At 46.5% G+C, this 19,845-nt stretch overlaps 1 protein-coding gene across 1 annotated transcript in view; it reads left to right on the top strand.

Moving 5' to 3' along the window:
- LOC109304189 (fatty acid amide hydrolase-like) overlaps positions 1 to 19,845 on the top strand; it is a gene marked incomplete at its 5' end in the record, with an annotated part of 44,666 nt that overhangs the window by 6,632 nt on the left and 18,189 nt on the right. Inside the window, 14 exons of the mRNA XM_019526667.1 lie at positions 3,346 to 3,383; positions 5,344 to 5,484; positions 10,573 to 10,635; positions 11,130 to 11,250; positions 11,379 to 11,471; positions 12,668 to 12,828; positions 13,108 to 13,193; positions 13,537 to 13,620; positions 15,385 to 15,447; positions 15,646 to 15,723; positions 15,820 to 15,908; positions 16,675 to 16,711; positions 18,188 to 18,336; positions 18,792 to 18,854. Of these exons, the coding sequence (XP_019382212.1) occupies positions 3,346 to 3,383; positions 5,344 to 5,484; positions 10,573 to 10,635; positions 11,130 to 11,250; positions 11,379 to 11,471; positions 12,668 to 12,828; positions 13,108 to 13,193; positions 13,537 to 13,620; positions 15,385 to 15,447; positions 15,646 to 15,723; positions 15,820 to 15,908; positions 16,675 to 16,711; positions 18,188 to 18,336; positions 18,792 to 18,854 (1,266 nt within the window). The remainder of the gene's footprint in view (positions 1 to 3,345; positions 3,384 to 5,343; positions 5,485 to 10,572; positions 10,636 to 11,129; positions 11,251 to 11,378; positions 11,472 to 12,667; positions 12,829 to 13,107; positions 13,194 to 13,536; positions 13,621 to 15,384; positions 15,448 to 15,645; positions 15,724 to 15,819; positions 15,909 to 16,674; positions 16,712 to 18,187; positions 18,337 to 18,791; positions 18,855 to 19,845) is intronic.

The following is a 19,845-nucleotide window of genomic DNA, read 5'->3' as shown; positions in this document are numbered from 1 at the left end:
TCCCCTACCTCCCTTTTATTGAAATAAATAAAAATGACTACATGGGGGGGGGGGGAGAAAAAAACCTCTCAAGGTTATATAAACTCTTGCATCTCCTATTTTTATTTTTTATATCTGTTGTGTAAAGTCTGTTCTGCAGGTACGCAAATTCGGCTTGATTTTTTTGCTTCATTTTTTTTTCATTTCAAAACGGCTGATTACGATATCTTCATTGTTTTAGCGATACAGGTTTTAGCCGTGTTGATTTTACAGGCAAAAGCAGTCAGAACTCTTGGGTCTAATAAAAGATATTGCCTCTACCAAGTAGATGGTTTTACAAAAAAGCAAAATTTAGCTTAATTGGTCTAATGAAAGATACCGCCTCTACCAAGAGTTCTGACTGGCTTTGACTGTAGATCAACGTGGCTAAAACCTGTATTGACAAATGAATGTAATCCATATGTTGGCTTTGTGTGTGAGGCTGCTGGAGGCTCCAGTAACAAGAACAGCCTAACTAATCTGCTGCCTGGGGAACAATCTTCTCACCTGATCTAGTTTTAATGGTACAGATGTTGGCATGTAAAAAAGGCAGCAAACAGCAGCATTTTGCAAAAGGCAGGCAGAATGGCCCCTTATTAGACAGCATCTGGCAAAACAGGCTGTTGCCTCTGAAAGCAGAACAGACATGACTAACTCTCTCTACTCCTAGCTTGCAGAAGAATATTAAACAGCTCAGTTAAGCAATGCTTGCGGGTGAAAGAGTTGGGTATTTGTTTGTTTTGTTTGTTGGAATAAAGCCAAAGCTACCCCTTTACTTGTTCAAGGGACATGGCAATAAAAAAATCAGTCTGATCAGTTCTAGTGGGATGTTGTAACGAAAAGCTGTTGATCCAAGCATTCTCTAGGGCCCTGTAAAAAGAAATGCTTGTTTCCCACGTGTTCTGACATGTGCAGGGAAAGTCTGGAAGTGAAGCCAAGTATAATGGGCAGAAAAGAATCCTGACAATTAAGTTGGTTTTGACTGTGTTCCCAACCAAAAAACCTAAGGATCTCTGTCCAAAGATTAAACGCTTGCTTCACCAGTTAAGCTCTTCTGGAACATTGATTTATTCCTGCTCTTCTAGATGTTTCTTTCTTCCTCTGAAGTTGGCACAGCTATGTAATTCTCACGTAGTGGAGCGCTGACAAACATGAGTTATTTGAGCCACAGTATGAGTTGATTTTGGTATGGGACTCGATGGAAATGTCCCATGAAGTTTATTTCAAAACAAATTTCTTGCAGAACGTCATGTCTTAGCAAGATATTGATTATTTTGCCCATGTTTCCACATGTAAAGAACTGGCAGTTTGGGAACTATGTCTTCATTCACAACTTAATTTTGTGCACTGACCCTGAGTTTAACAACTGCAGAAGTTAATCAGCTACAGGTTTTCTTAGTGGTGCTATGGGGAAGCCTCATGGTGTATGGTATTGTGGCTAAAGCAGGTGATGTGGGAGCTAGGATTCCTCATTTCCTCTAGCTTTGCCACTCTCGTGTCATGTCCCTGTTTTGTACCTCAGTTTCCCGTTTTTTAAAATGCAGGGGAGTGAAAATGTTTCCAAACCTCATGGTGCGCTCTCTCTGTCCATATTCATGTTGGTAAAATTTGTTGATCTCAGAAGCTGTTATAATTTGCTCTAGTTATTTTTTTTTCTACCTGCTAAATGTAGGTATTAGAGAAGTGTGTAGCAAATAATAATGGTTCTTTTTTTTTTCCCCGTCACCTTCCTCCCCACCCCACAATGTTTTCCTGTGCTTTTAAGCAGTCTGCATTTTTAATATAGAAAACAACTGATATCTGTAACCTTTTAACATTGACACATTAGCAAGAGCATAAAGACAAATTTGAGTGCCTTGGTTCCTAGTCTGGATCAGAGAAACTTCTAGCACGTAGTCCACATTGAGATGTGTAGGGGTGTATATTTGTAGTGGCACAAATTTGTGCCACTACTTTGTGTCTCAGCGCATGCCCTGTATAGGCATGTCTAGATGAAGGGGAACACTTGTTTCTCTGGGGACAAGTAACCTTGTCCCCAGGGAATACCCATGCCATGCAACGCGCCACAGCGCATAAGTTATCCTAGGTGGGGCAGGGGAGGCTGGGGTCAACAGTTGTGCTGGTCTCAGTAGCCTTTCCTGGGGGCCTCCTGGGGTTGCCGCCTCAGCAGAAAGCCTGGGTGGCAGCTGGAGCATAGCTCCAGCCAGCTTGGCTCTGGTTTTGGGTGACTTGCGTTGCTGCCACATTTACCACCCTGTTTTGGGGGTTTTCTTCCCATGGATTTTTTGACTCTGGGATCTCCCAAGGTCACCCCCCCTGTTGTCCCCCACACTGCAAAGTATGAGTATGGGGAACACCTGCATGTGTGGCTCCACATATTTGTGCTTGTCTAGATGTGGCCTATGTATGCTTTGTTGTGGGACATATTGTCCTGCTTTGGGCAAACTGCCCATACCCAGCCCTTCCTGGCTCCTGGCATGCTGAAGCAGCAGGGTCACAAATGGAGCAGTAGAGATGCTCTGGCCAGCAGTCAGAGTGCCTTGCTGGAGAACCAAGCCTCTGTTTGTTCTGGCACACTTCCCAAGCTCTGCACTGTTTGTTTGTTTTTTTCCTGGTACTCTTTTTCGCTGCCTGAAAATCCTGGTAGCAATTTTTGCCCCCAGCCTGCAAATTTGCAGCACTGGTCCCATTTTAATATTCCAAACGTGCGGTTTGTGGAGCCACAAACTGCACGTGCCTGCATGTCTGGACACGGCCCTACTGGGCGGATCGGATTTAGGAGGCCAGTTTCACTGGTTTAATAGGGTAAAAGTGTCAGTGGCATTGAAGGGAAACTGCTTGCAAATGGAATATGGTAACATTTTTTTTCCTCCAGAATTTGCATGTTCTGCTCAAAGCTGCAGATCTTATTTTTGGGGGTGAAATCTATAGATGTTTTATGGGTAACTTAACTTTGTTATCTGGGATTGCCCCATCACTCGGAAGCATGCAATGTGAGAGTGTTAGCACTGAAGTATTTTTAGTGGAGAGACTAAAGAAATGCATGAGAAATTCTCATGACCCAGTAAATGGGTTCAGATTTGATAGTGCTAAGCACTGGCTTGCTTCTTGATGTCGTATAAATGAAATTCTTGTCTCTCTCTTTAAATTTAATGTTGTAGTAGAATCAAAGCTAAAATAAAACTGTGTCCCTACCGTCTCTTGCTGTGGGAGATGATGAAATTGGAATAGGCATGAACTTGGCCAGCATTCCCAGAGTAGGGGAAAGGAGGTATGGTAGTCGTATATTGTTTTGCCTGTTTTAATCTCCTCTGTCGTCTTCTCCAGGCTTTCGGGCAGTTCTGTTTAGTACCATTTTTAATGAGGTAAGAATTTCCTATATCTATACTACATGCTCTGCATTGCCTAACAAATCTGAGTTATCTGGAATAACTTCTTTAGAGGGAGAGGCTGTATAATTAGGGACATTTAATGGAGAGACTAGCATTGAGTTGCCCAGATCTACTACACATGTACTGGCTCTTCTTTGAATTGCTCTAATTTGGTGACCGTCACACTGCCAGGGAGGGTGTAACCTTTTTTTTTTCATAGTCCATCTGGAGCATGGAAACTTCACCTGGCTGCTTCTGTGCCTTCTGCATACATTTTTGTGAAAAAGCAAGCCTTCGCTTGAAGGTGTTGGGTATACAGACCCAGTGTTTTAGGTAAGTGTTAGTGGGGGGAGCCAAGAAGTTGGATGAAGAGTTGAGGGCTAAAAGCAGACTTCTTGCTGAGGAGTTCAGGTTCATTGTCTTTGGTTTGGTCTATTCCTAATCTAACTGATTCCTTGGGGTCTGCAGTCTTGAAGGAACCTGTAACTACATGCACTTAGCTTTAAAGAGATGCAGTTAACAGGCTCACAATCCAGCTCTCTTGCACTGCTTGTAATGGGATGGGCAACATGTCTGCAGATCCCAGTGCATTTTAAAAATCATTGTCATAGTACTGAAGTCTTCAGTTGATAAATATTCCCCCAGGGGACAAAACTGACACAAGCAAAGGTTGCCACCACTTTCGCTTCCTCTCTGTACTGCCTGTCCATCTCTGTGGGCATGGACAGCTGCTAGTCTCTCCTCCCTCTTTGTTAGCTTCCTGGCTCTGATCTTTCCAGACCATCTACTGATTGCTTCTGTTCTCACTCTTAGTTTGGCGGGTACTGTGACATCTGAAGACATAATCCTGGTTAGCATTTGTATCGCAGTAATACCATGAAGTCTTCTGTTTGGGGGACGTTGGAGTGTTTAGAAGGTACCTAGTCAGAATAAAGAGGAAAAAACCCCATCCAAACCCTCCTTTTAAAAAACCTAACAAACTTGAGGTGCACAGATGTTATGAAACGGCATCGCTGCTTGGAACAAGGACTGATGTTTTCTCACTGGCAGGAGTGGCATCACATATAAGGTTTTGGAATCAGTGAGACGCTCCGTATAGTATCAGACAGGCCTCTTTGCTTATCAACAAAGTAAACATAGCCTGTCTGGGGTGATCTTGGCTACGTAAAGAAGCTGGATAGATGTATGGGAGTGAGTATGCTGCCTTTTCTCATCTGGACAACACACCTAGAATAAGAGCCTTTGGCAGATACTGAAGCATCGCATGAAAAGCCCTCTCAAACTGGTGATAAGCTTTAGTCTTTAATCATGAGTAGTTTTTTCTCAAGCCCTTGGTTTTCATGGCAGGTCTCTTGTTCATGCTTAGTCTTGGGCATGACATGTGGAGCCCCAGGTGGAGAAATGCTGTTTGCCCCTGATGTGCTGTCTCTAACATCCCAATTTTTAGCCACCCATCCTTTCAATGCTTGTCTTCGGGTCTGATTTTTAAACACTTGTTTTGAAGCTTGATGGGATAGACCATATTATCTGTTAAAGGAAGAAACTCCACATTGCTTCAAGGTGCTTTTTTCTTCTTCAAAGGAAGTCTTGGCTTTTCTGAAGCCAGCGGTAAAACTTCCTGTGGCACCAATGGGGCCCAGACCCCTGTGTCAAAATGAATATTTGCAGGATGCCAGCTAAACACTTGTATGCTAGGAAATGGGAATTTCTGATAAACAAATGTGCTGGGGTCACTAGGATTCCAGCTTCTAGGAATGGCGAGAGACGCAGAATTACTCTGTAGTATTCTACAGTGTGGGGAGAAGCAGATTATTAAAAGAAAATGCTTTGGAAAAGAGTTCTTTGGGGTTTTTTTGGTTTTGGTTTTTTTTTTCTGAACACAATGTCTTTGAATGATAACTTAGGGTGGAACTTACAGGCTTGAGCACTGACTGCTTTATTTGTCTCCTTGTAGGCAGAATAACCTGTTTCTCCTGCGCTATATCCACATTTCTGAAGATCCCACATTTTTCCCGGAGGTGGCTGCAGAGGCTAAAAAGGACAAGCCTGAGACTAAAAGCACTGCTGAGATTCTCGAGCAGTTGATGGAGATGAGGTCAGCATGTGTCATTATGAAGAACAGTAAGGGTGCAAAATACCCTTGTGTACCAACATCATGTCATCTGAACAAAACCAGAATTTCTGAACCAGTGTCCCCAGTCATAGGAGAAGTTTTGTTTCTCCTGGAAAAGCTTTCTGAATTCCACTGTTCAGCTGGCTTGTCCTTCCTTTGCAAGCTAGTCCCTTACCCAGTATCTCCCCCTCCTACCTATGTGTTGAGCACCACTGCTCAACCTTTGTCTCCTGGTCTGTCATGGGCAGTGCCCACCCCTTTTGCAGGCTGGATCCAGCCAGTAGTCCTGATCCAGCACCCGGGGTGGGTGCAGCAGGAACCATCCAGCTATGTGGAGGGGGGCAACAGACAGACCAATCCCAGTATGGTCCTGCAGGAAAAGGTGCTGAGGAGGGCAGAAAGAGGGCCCCGTGGGAGGGGTTGGGGAATGGGGTATGGCCCGGCCCTGATCCCAAAGCTGGGGGGGAAGAAATGTGACCTGTTCCCATGGAGAAGGGGGCATGGCCCAGCTCTGACCAGCTACATAAGGGTTGGGAATTTGGCAGGTGGAGGGTGCTCATATTAATGGCTATCACTCCTCCACTGCCAAATAATCTGGAGCTCCATGGGCCACAGATGTGATGGCTTTGTGGACCATATTTGCCTTGTGGGCTGGAGGTTGAGTTATCCTGGTATAAAGCAATGGAGGTCACATTCTTTACTTCCTTAAGCAGCGGAGAGGGAGGAAAGCAAGGGGGAGGCAGTTTTTGATTTAAAGTAGGCTTGAATGAAGTGCTGTTGGCATGAGGCACTTTCATGTTTTCAGCCAGTTTTAACTACTTTGGAAACAGGCTAGTACCCTCCCACAACTGGGTCTCATGGGGTTTTGGGGGTTTTTTTTGTTTGTTTTGTATTTAAAGGAAGTGAAACACCTCTGTGTTAGATTCCTTTTTGTTTTATAGCAGCATCTTATTCAAATGCACTGTCTAACATTATTTAAAGACCAGGTGTAACAACCCACCTCCAATCTTTTGCTTAGAACAGACATTGGGTAAAACAGATGAATCTCCAATGACTTGCAGATGTGTCTAATATATTCTAATGGTTGCTACCCAGGTATCGCATTTCTTTGGATTTAAGACTTGCTACTTAAACGTAGCAGGCACTTTTACACATGCTGTAGGAGTGAGGGGGGTGTGGCACTTTAATTAGTGTGGCTAGCAGCTCCAAGAGCTGCTCTAGTTTAAAGCGCTGCAGTCTTGTGTATCAGCATCCCCATGCTTAAAAAATGTCTCACTTAAACAAGCTTTAGGTCAAGCACCCCTGCCACCATTTTTAAGTGTGGGGACTCTGATGCACAAGATGTGGGAGGCTGCTGGAGTACAGTAATTGCCACGCTTCAGCAGACTCGATTACAGTGTGTCAGAACAGACTCGAGTAATTACAGCACATCGTAGCAGCCTCTGACCTCTTGAACCGGCACCTAACATTTCTTCTCCAAATGGCCTGCCTCTTTAACTTTTAAAATAAAATGGTAAGCAAATATTAAATTAATATTTTGTGCATTCTATTTGATAAATGCATTTTAAAAAATATTGACAGGAGATGGGCAAATGGGAACATGACTGAGAATTGTCATCTTATAAATACAGTAGCTCTTCTACACCATAGAGGCTGTGTCTATGTAACCACATCTTTATTTGATGTTTTGGGTGTAGTGTGTTTTCCCTCTAGTCCCATTAAACTCGAGAGCTGTAAATTTGGGGGCATCTTTGAATTCAAAGGAATATAATAAGTACAAAAACAATAGTTCAGTATGGTACAGTTGGGACTATGGAGATTTCTTTGAAACAGACTGGCTGTTACCAAACACCTGAGACCATTCAGTCTTTAGAGAGAAGACTGTAGCCCAGCGATCAACAAACTTTCCTAGCTGTGGGCTGGAATGACCTGCCTTGGGTCAGAGGTAGATGCTAGGACCCACCCATTGCCAGCGTTTCTGTCCATGACGGCATAGAAAGAGCAGCTGAACACTCGTCCCCCACCTCCAAATGCCACTGAAGCCCCATCTCTGTAGGTTGGATGCAATGGCTCCATGGGCACTGGCTGTAGATGGCTACAGCCTGTCTGATCAGGATTTCTTGTGCAAGTTGAGACAGAATTAGGGTACAGTTACAAATTCCCTTCAACATTATTATTATTAATTTTTTTTACACCAAATTAAGATCATTACACTTCCTGGGGATCCTCCATTTCCTCTTAACAGGTAGGGCAGTGATTCTCCATCTGAGGTGCTGCAGCACCCTAAGATGCTGTGTAAGATCTTTTTAAGAGTGGTGTGGGGTGTGCATGCTTGTTCTTGCCCAGCCCTTGTGCAAGGAGATAACCCTGTAATAAATTAATTTTTTGAAATGGGGTGCTTTTCAACTCCATAAAAAATTATGGAGGCATTTCTGGAGTCCAAAACGTTTGAGAACCACTGAGGTTAGGGTATCAATAGCCAAATCAGATGAGGCAAGGCTGTAGCACAGCCTTCTATTGTTTATATCCCAAAGCACAAGAAAAAGCACTTACCACAATGCCTACCTAGCTACCAGCAACAGCACAACAAAGATTCTCACTTATGCTGGCTAGGGAGGAGGAGTGGGGCACTCAGATTGGCAGCAGGTTGTCCTGAATTTGTTGAGACCTCCAAAATCTGGCCTTACTGTGTTTCTGAAAATTACAGCTCTGGAATGGAGGACTTCTTATCTCTTTCTCACTGTCTGGAAATGCTGCTTGTCACATCCTGTATCTTCTACTTTGCTGACCCAGCCAGTTGTAACATCTGCAGATAGGCTTTGGGGTTTTCTCCATTAGCCACACTGCTGCAGTTTAGCATAAGCCCCTTGACCAAGGCCGACAACTGATGGTTTTGGTGTTAGACTCCTTCCTCTGTGTTTCTGGGTCACACCCCCAGAACACCTTCAACTCTTTCACTTTCTTCCTATACAGTACATGATGTAAAATTCAATTCTTAGCAAAAGGCAAAAAACATCAGCCCTTACTTTCAATAACTATCAAGCACTTCCCAAAAAGCAGTTATTTGCACATTGGCTTGTTGCACAGATTCTTATTCCATCTTCCAAGGCTACTGTTTATGATTTAAATGCCAATGTATTGATTATTGATTTTTAAACAGAAGCTTGAGCATATATTACTCATAACTTATGTTTGTGTTAAGTCTGCGATCCGTACCTGTCCAGTGTAGTCAGTCAGTCACAGACCATCTCTGCAGCTTATACTGCCCATTGTTTTTTCTGTTCTACCCCAGCTTCAGGCAGCTTTCCATCTGTTACTTAACTGGTTTGTTTCCTCTTTTGACATGCACACAATTTTTCTCCCTTGACAAACGGCTCTGTGGTTTTCTACAAGAGCAGCAGTTTCAGGTCCAGCTGCAGGGGCTTTAGCCTCCTGCTTCCATTTGTCTTTCCTCATGCTGCTGCTTCTTCCTCCTTTTGCTCTTTGCCCCTGTGCTGTGTTGCTCTTGGTGTTCAGGAGCAGACATAAGCAGTGCTTTTCTTTCTTTAAGGAGGAGCGATGCCTCATGGCCTGTTTGTGCTGGTATCCAGATGGAATTGCTCTAGCTCGGATCACGTGGTCTCTGGGTACCGCTCACCCTCCACATCCTGGATGCAAGCTGGAATTTCTCATGGGACACTTCTGTTTTTTGGTTTTGTACTGTTTTGGTCTTGCCATTTGCTCAGTTCATTCTCAGATTTGTTTTCCGCAAAAAGTGGTTGCTGCTTTTGGTGGCATGGCATGCACTATCATCTTGGACTGTTTAATCTGAGTCTTGTATGAATGAAGATCCAGCTGACTTATTTATTTATTTTATTTGCCTTCTGGCTTGATCTGCCTTTTTTCTGTGAGGATATAGAGTGTTTCCAAGCCCCACACCAGACCCTAAGCATGAGTCAATGAGTTTCTCTCTTGCCACATTGGTTGGGTTGTTGTTTTTTTTTTGGGGGGGGGTCCCACCCCCTTCCCCAGAAATGTTCCGTTCCTTGGTGTTGTCTTTTTCTACTTTAGTGTCTAAAGTAGCCCATTAAAGAGTGCAGGGTGTGTTTGCTATTCTGTCAGTCCTGCTTGATGGACAACCCCTACTTTACCTAGGTATAGGATTGGTTGCTACTCCAAGGTTTACAGTCCAGGGTTATGCTGTTAGTACTATACTAACAATTAAGAACAGTGTTTTGTTTTGTTTTTTCTTTCTCTGACTTATTCCTTAAACCTGCCTGTGAACTCTAGACTGGTAGTTTGTGGTTCTTATATGTGCCATTGATACCTACATATACAGAGACAAATTTCAAGATTTGTTCCAAACAGGTGAAATGTACCTGAGACTTAGGAGCCCAAGCTCCAGACTTGGTCTTCCAATAGAGAAGGATTGCTTACTAGTTCAGAAACCTCAGCTGGGATTTTCAAAGGAGCCCAAAAGGCTTAGGTATGCAGCTACTATTGAACTTCAACTACATTTTGGCACAACTCCCATAGGCTCTTTAGCAAATTCTATTCCTTACCTTGCCCTAGGGAGTTAGATGGACAAACTAGATATGAGCATCATCTCACAGCTGAAGTAAAGAACATTTTTATTATGGCCTTCTTTGACTTTGGTATGTCTACATAAACTTCCTGCAGCTTCAGTCAATGTCTCTTCACTTCCTGTCCTAGCCATGGTATAATACTCCAGTGAGCTGGATAGCTGTGTCCATCTCACACGTTGAGAAAGTGATTCCTTACCTGTACCTTGTAATGATTGGGTCAAAAGGTATTACTTGTAAGGCAGGGTGTGAATCAGGCTAAATTTTAACTGTTGCTTGTGTTTTTAAAAAAAAAGGAAAATGGAGATGTAGCTGGAAAACGTTTCTTTCATCTTGTAAGCTTGCAAGGAGGTGGGGTTTTTAAAGAAATCGTCACTGGGCAAGCATAGGTCCTAGCTCTGCTGAGTCCCTGTGTCTCTGGGCAGGTGCAGGGGCAGGGTCTGAAAAGCATGTTGGCACAGCACCTTTCCCTGTTCTGAGAACTAACAGACATCTCTCGCTCTTACAGGTTTCCTTCTGCCACCTCTGGATTCAGCTTCAGGGAGATCCAGGACTACCTCAATTCCTACCGGTAGGCAGGGTGAAATGATGGGTGAGAAGAAGCACCATGCTGAGAACCATTTTGTTGTCTTGTCAATTTGCCATCATAGTTTGGTGCCTTTTTTTCCCTGTGCTTCATGAATTTTTGGAATCCTCTCTTTCCTACAGTCTTTCACTCCAGCTATGGCAATATCTGCTATACCAGGCTTGTGAATGTGGCCCAACCCTAAAGCATGAAAACAGTTAAACAATTTGCATCTCTTGGCTTGTTTCTTGGAGCAAGGCATGGTTTGAAGACAAACTTAGCTCTTGTACTGAAGGGATGTTCTGCATAGCTTGGCATTACTGGTTGTCTAGAGAGCTTTGCTGCACAGATCTGCTGAGGGCTCAATTCCTCTTCCACCTTGGCTAGATGGAAGATGGGATCACACCTGCTTGAAGGATGGATTCTCTCAGAACAGCGTGGGCAGGAGAGAGCAAAAGTGAGAAATCTAACAGCCTCCCTGTTTCTCTTCTGTTTCACAGGACTGGGGAGCTGACGCCAACACAGATTGCAGAGAACATTATTTCCTTGCTGGAGGATTGTGAAAAATCAAGCCCCCCGCTTCGAGCAATTGTGCAGTGGGACAAGCAACAGATTCGGATGGTATGTCTGTGTGGAGTAGGAGCAGGCCTCTGCCCTCTCTGAAGCAGCAGTGTTGTATTCTTTACCAGAGGAAGGCTCTAACCTGCTGCTTGTCCAGCTAGAGATAAAACCTTTCTCCTTTCTTGCAGATGGCTGAGGCCTCTACCACTCGCTACAGAAATAAATGCCCCCTGTCTCCTTTGGATGGCATCCCAGTCTGTCTGAAAGAAGAGATTAAGGTGGTGAGTTCCCTTGGAAGTGTGTCTATGGCTGTTTTGAGAACTTGCTATGAACCCTTCACCTGAGGAACGCTGAGAAACTGTTTTGCTTCTAAAAGGCATAAAAAAAAACCTGTGAGTTCAAAAACATGCCACAGGCCTATGGACCTTGCTGCTGCAGGGAGGTGTTGAGACAGATTTCTCAGATTGGGGGCGGGGAGGGCTAGGTATTCATGGGAATGAGGGTAGCATTAACAGTACAATGGTAGGCTAAAGAATAGGATAACATGGACTCTGGAAGATGAGCGCAACAAGAATGCCCTCCATATCTGGGACTTCTAATGCCATCTGTCCCCTAATGGGAAGGGTCGGGGGTTGGAGAGAGAAGGTCTGCCTTCTTTCCTGCCAAGACAAAGTTCAATAAATGTGTTGCCAAGGTTGGGGGAGCAAGGGTTTTTCCTGAAGTTCTCATCACTGGCCTAACTTGGCTCCTGTTTTAAGTCCTCCAAGGGATTTTTGAGTTCTCTTACTGCTGTCTGGTGCGGGTGGGGTTCAGACTACTTTGAGTATTTTGAATCCCTTTCCCTGCCCCGCCCCCCCAACCCCCCAGCAGTTTTTCACCTCTGTCCTAGCATGAGTTACCCCTTTACATTTGCCTCCCCTACTAGATGGCTTTGCTTTCTGGGGCACAGAATTTCAGATTTGCCCATGGAGTCACAGGCATCCTATCCTGCTTTGCCTGGTGTTTGGACTCCTTATCCTTGTTGTACTGCTACATAGCACCTCTGAAAACGTAACCTCTTATTTGGATGCCTAAATGCCGGCATAAGGACCTGTTTTCTCCACCCAGGAAGTGAACATAATTAATCATTCAATAAAATTCTTTTTTTTTTTTTTAAGCATTTGCACGTGGTTGTCCACTTGGAGAGCATTAGCACACCCCACCATGAGGTAGCTCTGCAGGTAGCACTTGAAATCAAAAGGGTGATTCTTTCCCCCAAGTTCTCAGATGGCAAGAACAAGGAGGGCAGGACCCTGCATGCCCTGGAGCTGCGAGGTTAACAGTTGCTATGGTCAAATTTGCTCAGCTATAACATTTCCCTGTCTTGCCCAGAACAGATGAGACAAACCTGTCCTCTTGTGCGGGGAGGGATGAAGGGGGAGGAAAGAGTCATTGGTATGTGCATTAAGGATGCCTAAGGCACCCCCTTCTCCCCAAGGTGCCTTATCATCATCGATCAGGAACGGCATATCTGGGGACAGAGCCTGAGACTGAGGATGCTACACTGACCAGGAAGCTGCGGGAGGCTGGAGCTGTCATAATTGGGGTCTCGAACATGCATGAACTGGGGACTGGAACCACTGGCTGTAATCCCGGCAGGTGAGAGGTTCGCTCCCTCCTCCCCCTCTGGATTGTGACATTGGTGTGATAAATACCGCCCCCTGCACACACGCAAGCGCACGGAGCACAGGATGAGGGAAAGCTTCCTTAGGACTGTGGGGCAGAATGCCCAAAGGATGGGTGTAGAATGGGGTATATGCCTTAAAGAGCAAAGTGTGCATTTCTTTGGGCAGGAGATGGGGAGAGGCTGTTTCTGAGTTCTCTCTTGGTTCCTCCTCTGCCCTTCCTGAACAACTGCACTCCTCTCATTTCCTTCAGGTTTCATGGCACCGCTCGAAACCCATACAACCCCAAGCACTTCACTGGTGGCAGCTCCAGTGGGTCAGCAGCTGCGGTAGCTGCAGGTGAGATGCCCTGGACCTGGCTTGAGTGGGAAGGGGCACTGTAGGAGCCTCTGGGGCCATTGTGGAAGGTCCCAGGGTCTGTCAGTGTCATTACTGGCTGGAGGCTTGCAAGATGCCTGCAGGCATTTGGGGAACTGGGGAGAGCATGAAATGGCACAAATCCAATAGGTGGGGCCTCTGATCAGGAAGAAGCCCACCAGGGTGAATGTCGTGTGGTTTCTTCCCCTCTGCCTCCGAATTGAAGGTTGCTGGTTTGGCTCTACAAGGGAATTTGGAAGTGAATGGGAGCTCTGCGTAGTGTGGCATGGTCTGTTTACAGTGTCTTTTAACCTGTTCTCTGTAGGTCTTTGCCCTTTGTCTATCGGCACTGATGGAGGTGGCTCTGTGAGGATTCCTGCTTCTTTCTGTGGTGTTGTGGGGCTGAAAGGTAACCTCACTGCACACTCACTCTCTTGTCAGACTGAGGAGTCCTGCATTTCCTCACAGGGGGTAGGGCACTCCACAGTCCGCTTCCAAGCACCAAGCTGTTCCCCAGCCCCATAAGGACTTTGGGGGTGATGGTAATGACATGCTGCATGGACAGTGTTGATTGCAAAGAGTTATTATCCTGCATCCATTGCATTAGGCTTTGCAGTGATTGGCAGGACACTTAGAGGTGGTGCCTGTGTTTTGATGCTCCCAAATCAAAATTAAAAAATGAGGGCTTGCAGCCAAGAAGGGAAGCACATTGCAGAAGTAGAGTCTCTGTGTGTCCAGGTGACACCTGATTCTGTACTCCAGCCCTTTGTGCCTTTCAGCCCCCACAGGATCACTTGTTCTAGCAGAAGTAGTAGGGTAAGCAAGTGTCATTTTGTGGGCTGGAGGGCAGAAGGGGGAGATACCAGAGTATGAACCATGCTAGCCTGGGCCCAGAGGCATCTCTTAGGTATGAAGATAGAGATAAAGACTCTCTTGAAGTTGTTTGTCACCAGCAAGAGTGACATTGACTCCCACTTTACCATGCTTCTTCCCCTGGGGAGGAGAAGATTAAGAAGAGAGAGAAAAATGGGTGAGAGAAATTGGATATTTGGCTTCTCCTGTCTCAGTGGTGGCTTTAATACAGAACCTGTAGATAAATGTCTCCCGACTTGGGGATTCAGGAGACCTTATGATTGAGAAGGTCACTGTATCCCCTGTTTTCAAGATGGGGCCCTGATTACCACTGGGTTAGGGACCTGGCTAGAACAGCCTGGCAGCTGTTCTCAGTCTGCAAAGCAGGAAGGTGACTTTGTTGCTTTTAGTCCTGCAGTCACCTATACCCATGCTAAAATCCAAACATGCGAGCGTTTCAGAGCTGGGATCCTGGTTCATGCTGGAGAGGGGGCCAGGAACAGCAGGAACCTTTGTGCTGGAAAGGCCTTTAGGGATCCAGAGCTGGGTTAGTATCTTTTTTGGCAAGCATACTTGCCATCCCCTAAAGCAAAACGTAATGGAAAAGCAGAGCCCTACCTTGGGCCTGGAGGGAGGGACAGGCAGGGACCCCAGGCTGCAGGGTTCTTCCATCTCTGGAATGCCCAGTTGGTTATCAGACCTGGGTTCTCCCTGAGCTGCACCAGAGGTCAAAGTGCTCCTCTTCCTCCCCTGCTGCTCGTGCTTTCTGGGAAGAGGCTGTGGTATGGGCCAGTTTGGCTGAATAAAGAAGCCAACAATCTGTGCTGCCAGTGGCTCCCACAGCAGTAGGATGAGGGGATATAGAGTGACGTGAGGATGTAGAGTGATGTGATTAGAGAGCAGATTTAAAATGAGTGAAAGGATTTTTTTTTTTTCTCGCACAGGAAGTACTCAACTTGTGGGACTCATTGTCATAGGATATTGTGGAGGCTGATCATTTTAACCAGGCTCAAAAGAGAATTGAACAAATTCATGGAGGAATGGACCCCTCAGTGGCTGTTTAAACACTGCAGTAAAGGGTGCACCTCCTAGGTCTCAGAATGCTGGAAGCCATTAAGGAAGGGTGGTAGAGGATGGATCAGTCTGGACAGACACTGCATAAGTACTCTTCCTCTCAACACCTGCTCTCTGTAACTGTGAGACACAGGAGATAGGGATAGATGGACCAGTGGCCTGACTCAGGATCATAGATGTTATGCCCATCTCTGACTCGTACCTGTTCTCTGTTGCCTCTAATTGGGGTCTCTACTTTGTCTTGAAGGTACATTTGGATGTTTCAGTGCTTACGGTTGCCATCCACTGTCCTACTCCACTGTCAGCCTCGGTAAGAAGGCTTTCACTGTGCTGCTGCAACTTGGCTGGCCATGCATGTGTTGGGCCTGGAGTGACTGGTGGGGGAGGGAACAGCAGGCACCTGCATGAAAGGGAGCATGCTGACAAGAATGTGTGTGGTGGAGAAGAGTGAGGGTGGAATCCCTCCACATCCCCACGGGTTCATAACATTTGGATTTCCTTTGGACAGGGCCTATTTGTGCATCAGTGACAGATGCAGCCATTGCGTACAGCATCTTAGCGGCACCAGACCCCCTGTACCCCTATGGTGAGTGAGCTGCACCCTCTCTCCTGGATGCTCTAGGTGCGGTCTCTCATTGTGATAACTTTGGCGCCTGACAGAGGGTGCCTTTATCCCTTGCAGGATTGCACCAGCCGAAACCATCCCTGTCAGACATACTCGCCCCTGACCTGAAGGGCTTAAAGCTGGGAGTGGACTGGACTTTCTTTAAGGTGCCTGTTGTTACTTCTCCTTCTGTGCTGTACTGCAGTAGGTGTTTGAAGCACCTTCAAATAGAACTTCTCCCCTTTGCCTGGCAGCCAGGGATTAACTGATTGCAAAGGGATTTCCCTTTGCTTCCCTGAGCACTTTGGCATGTCAGAAAACATTCAATCCAGTTCAAAGCAAAACTTTTCCCAGAAAGTGACTTGTCAGAATCTGCCTCTGCCTCCCCAGTTTTCTGAGGGGTTTGGGTGATAGCACAAGGAAGCAATATGCATCAGTGTATCCACAGTGCTTCCACTTGAAATCTTTTTTGAGTGGTTCACTCCACAGGAGATTGTTGATATTTCCACCTTCTTTGGTCTCCATATGAGACGAAACCAAATGCTAAAATACTGGGATTTCCCTGCTGCATGGAAATACCATTTTTTTTTTTTTTTTTTTTTTTTTTTTTTTTTTTTTTTTCAGTACTTGTTTTTCTGAAGGTTGTTTGGGCTGCATGGTCTCTGGGTTCAGGCTTGCTATCCCGTGGTTCTACTAGCCTCCCTCCCTGCTAAGACAGCAGCTTCTTGTCGTTGTAGGATTGGAGCTGATGCCCAAAGAGCCTGGGGTGATGCAGGTTAGATCTGCTGCCTCCAACTCTGATGTAAGGAGAAAGGGAATGTGTGGCCTAAGATCTGGTGCTCAGGGCAGTAAGGTGGCAAGTAATTGAGCTCAGCTCTGGGGGAAGAGGAGAGGTAATGACTAATTGGATCCTTCTGTTTAATGTCTTTTCAGGCTTGCAATGCAGAGATCTTGGCAGTCTGCCAGAAAGGTAAGGCACAAGACTCTCTTACCTTTTTATTACTAATCCATTTGGGATAGCTTCTCCCCCCAAGTGGCCTCTAAACCTCTGGATCAAAGGCTGGGAGGTTTCACAAGAGGAAGAACATCAGGGCAGCTGACTAATTCCTAACTTTTTTTTTTTTTTCTGTGCATGTCTCCTATGAGGTGTCTTGTAGCTCACATTTTGACTAATCTTGGCTAGCAGGGCCTCCTCTTCATCAACAGCCATGGGGCCCTGAATAACCCTGGGCTTATTCTGAGTCAATAGCATCAGCAGGTCCAGGCTCTTTCAGGTCAAATAGCTGGGGTAGAGGGCAAGCCTCCTGAACCCAGTGCTATGGGTTTGTTTCTTTGCCCTGTTGTAACTCAGCCTGTGATCAATACTATTTACCTGCTGCTTTCTATTTTAAAAGGTCTGTTTCTCTTTTGCCACAGCCTACCACTAAATGCTTCACTGTATTCAGTGGAGTTGGTTCCTGCTCCAGCTACCGTACTGCTTGGGGCTTTGGGTAAAACTAAAACAGGGTGTCTGTCTTTTCTATCCCCACTTAATTTAAAAGATGTTGTGAGTACTTGGATGGGACACTCCATAAATATGTGGGTTCTACCAGTTGCTTCCACGCTTCATATTCTAACTGCTTGGCTGCATCTCCTCTGGAGGTGCTTGATGCTGTCCTAGGTGTATTTTATCTTCTGTTCCCAACTCTTCTATTTTTTACACATGCATATACGTCATAAATACAGGGTGTTTATAAAGTCCTTGTGCAACTTTAATAACTCTGAATGTACACATGATAGAAGCAAACTAAACAGCAATTGAAAGCATAATTAATTTTTAACATGATACAACTCAAACTTCTAGGCTTCAACATAACCACCATTTCTCACAATACATCATTCAATTTTTCCAACTCATAGAAAACATTTTTCCAGTTGCTGCTGAGTGATTTCATGAATTACATTTGTGATCCTTGCCCTATGCAGAGTTTAGACTATGCTGCAAAACTTAATGAATTATGCTTAGTGAATTAAGTACCTTGGTCCAGTCCTATTGATAGCATCCTCCCTGGAGCATGGTGGGGTCTGACCTAGTGGGGCGAGTGGTGCTGCAGATAACACTTCCCAGCCTATCATTATCCCTTCTTTACTGACTGGCTAACCAAAGTGGAAGCAACTCTCTCAAGGAGTAGCCAGGCATGGGAAGAGTCAAGAGCACATCCACAAACTCCAGGGATGTAGGGATTATGTAAACAAGCCCTGTGGTAGCTTGTTTCTTTCTTCGGTTTCTCTCTTCTAGCTAGAGGTGGCCAGGAGCATTACTGCACCTTGCACTGGGTAACCAGGCATGCAAGTAGCAGGCATGTGGGAGCCCTGGTCTTTCACAAGATTGAAATCCTAAGCCCTCTGTCTTGGTAGTGGGTTCAGCACAAGTAATGCAGCATGTTGTGTTTTGCTTGATTGCCAGCTGTGGAACATCTGCGGGCCCTGGGTGCCACAGTGGTGGAAGTGTCCCTGCCAGAGATGGAGGAGGTGCGGGTGGCACATCTGATCTGTATTCTCAGTGAGATGAGGGACTTCCTGCAGCCTGACTTCAACCACCACTTCCAGGACATGGTAAGGGCATGCCCCCTGGATTGGCAGCACTCATCCTGCTTATTCTAGGCTGTTTGTCAGCCACTATTACCTGTGAAAGGGCAGACTTGCAATGTGGGAAAACATGAGTCCTTCCTCACTTCCTTGTGGTGTGTGGCAACCAATGTATTAAAAATGGCCATGGGAAGGTAGGATGAAAGGGCCATCAAGTCCAGTGCCCTGCTGCTGCAGGTGGCTGCATCTTGGAATCCCCTCCACATACCTGTCCATTCACATTAAGGGGTACAGCCCCTGCTGCCTTCCCACGTACCCCTGGGGAAGGCTGGTCCAGAACACAGCATCTTGATCTGTGGTTCCTGACAAGGCGGCTCTGACTCTGGGGAGAATGTAAAAGCTCCTGCCTTGTTCTTTACCCTGTGCAGATATGAGAACCCAGCTTGTGTGCAAAGCACTGACCTGATACTGTTGTATTTCAGAACCTGGAGACACGGGCCAACCTTGCCTTGGCTTCCAAATTCACTGCTCTGGATTACATTAAGGTGGGGAGCATGCTGTGGAGGGGGCCTAGTGGGAGGCTTCTCCCAGCTTGGTGGTGAGAGAGGAGGGGGAGGCATAAATGGCGGAAGGTGGGGGCTAATTGGGTTTAGCCAGTGTCGTGTTCCCCCCCCCCCTTCACCCCCCCTCCCAAATACAGGGTAGGGCTGCAAGGCAGCCCTGCTAAGGGCTTCCAGCAGCTTCAACAGGGGTGGGGAGGGAGTGGGGCTAGGGGAGGGGCAGGCGCTCCACAGCCAGGGTGGGGTGCAGGACTGAGCTGCAAGCAGCTCGTCCATGGGACGTGGCTCTTGCTGCATCCTGGGGGGTATGGGGGCATGCACCCCCGGATCTCCGCAGGGCAGGGCAGGCTGCTGTTGGGGGCTGGGCCGGGCTGCGCTCAGGGCAGGTGGCGGCAGTGCTGGGAGAAAGCTATGGGTGCGGGGACTGCTGCAGCATTAGTGGTGGTTGTGGTTGCTGTTGCTGTTGCCGACGACTTGGCACAGGGGGTCTGGGGTCTCCATCCCTTCCAGCCCAGCGGCGCAGCCAACGCTGGCCCCCCTCCAACCCCTGACTCCAGGCGCCAGGAGGTGTGGGACTGGGGGCCAGTGCAGAGAGGCAGCCAGGGCTGGTGTGGGGCTGGGGGGCGGTCGACTTGTTAGAGTGGGGGGCGCTGGTGCAGGGCAATGACTCTGGGCACGGGGGAAGGGGCGGCTGCACGTGCACAGCAGGCCCCAGCCCTGATCATGGGTCCAACTCCACTCCGATTTCCCTCCTCTCCCCCACCACAGCCTTCTTCCCCTCCCCTCTGCAGATTTTCCCACCTGGGAGGGGGCGCACATTTGCCCACGTGCTCCAACACTTCCTTCCCTCCCCACCCCCCCCAATTTTTTTTTTCCCCCCTCCGCCTATGGGAAGGACCTATATTAAGGCTTCTATCACCTTGGGTAAAGAGCCCTAGAAAAGTTTTTTTTTTCTTTTTTTTGTTTGTGTGGTTTT

This window comes from Gavialis gangeticus, unplaced genomic scaffold, assembly GCF_001723915.1.
Source record: "Gavialis gangeticus isolate Ggan-Ray unplaced genomic scaffold, GavGan_comp1, whole genome shotgun sequence".
NCBI lineage: Eukaryota > Metazoa > Chordata > Crocodylia > Gavialidae > Gavialis > Gavialis gangeticus.
Note: the sequence above shows the minus strand (reverse complement) of the source record. Positions and strands in the feature narration are given on the sequence as shown.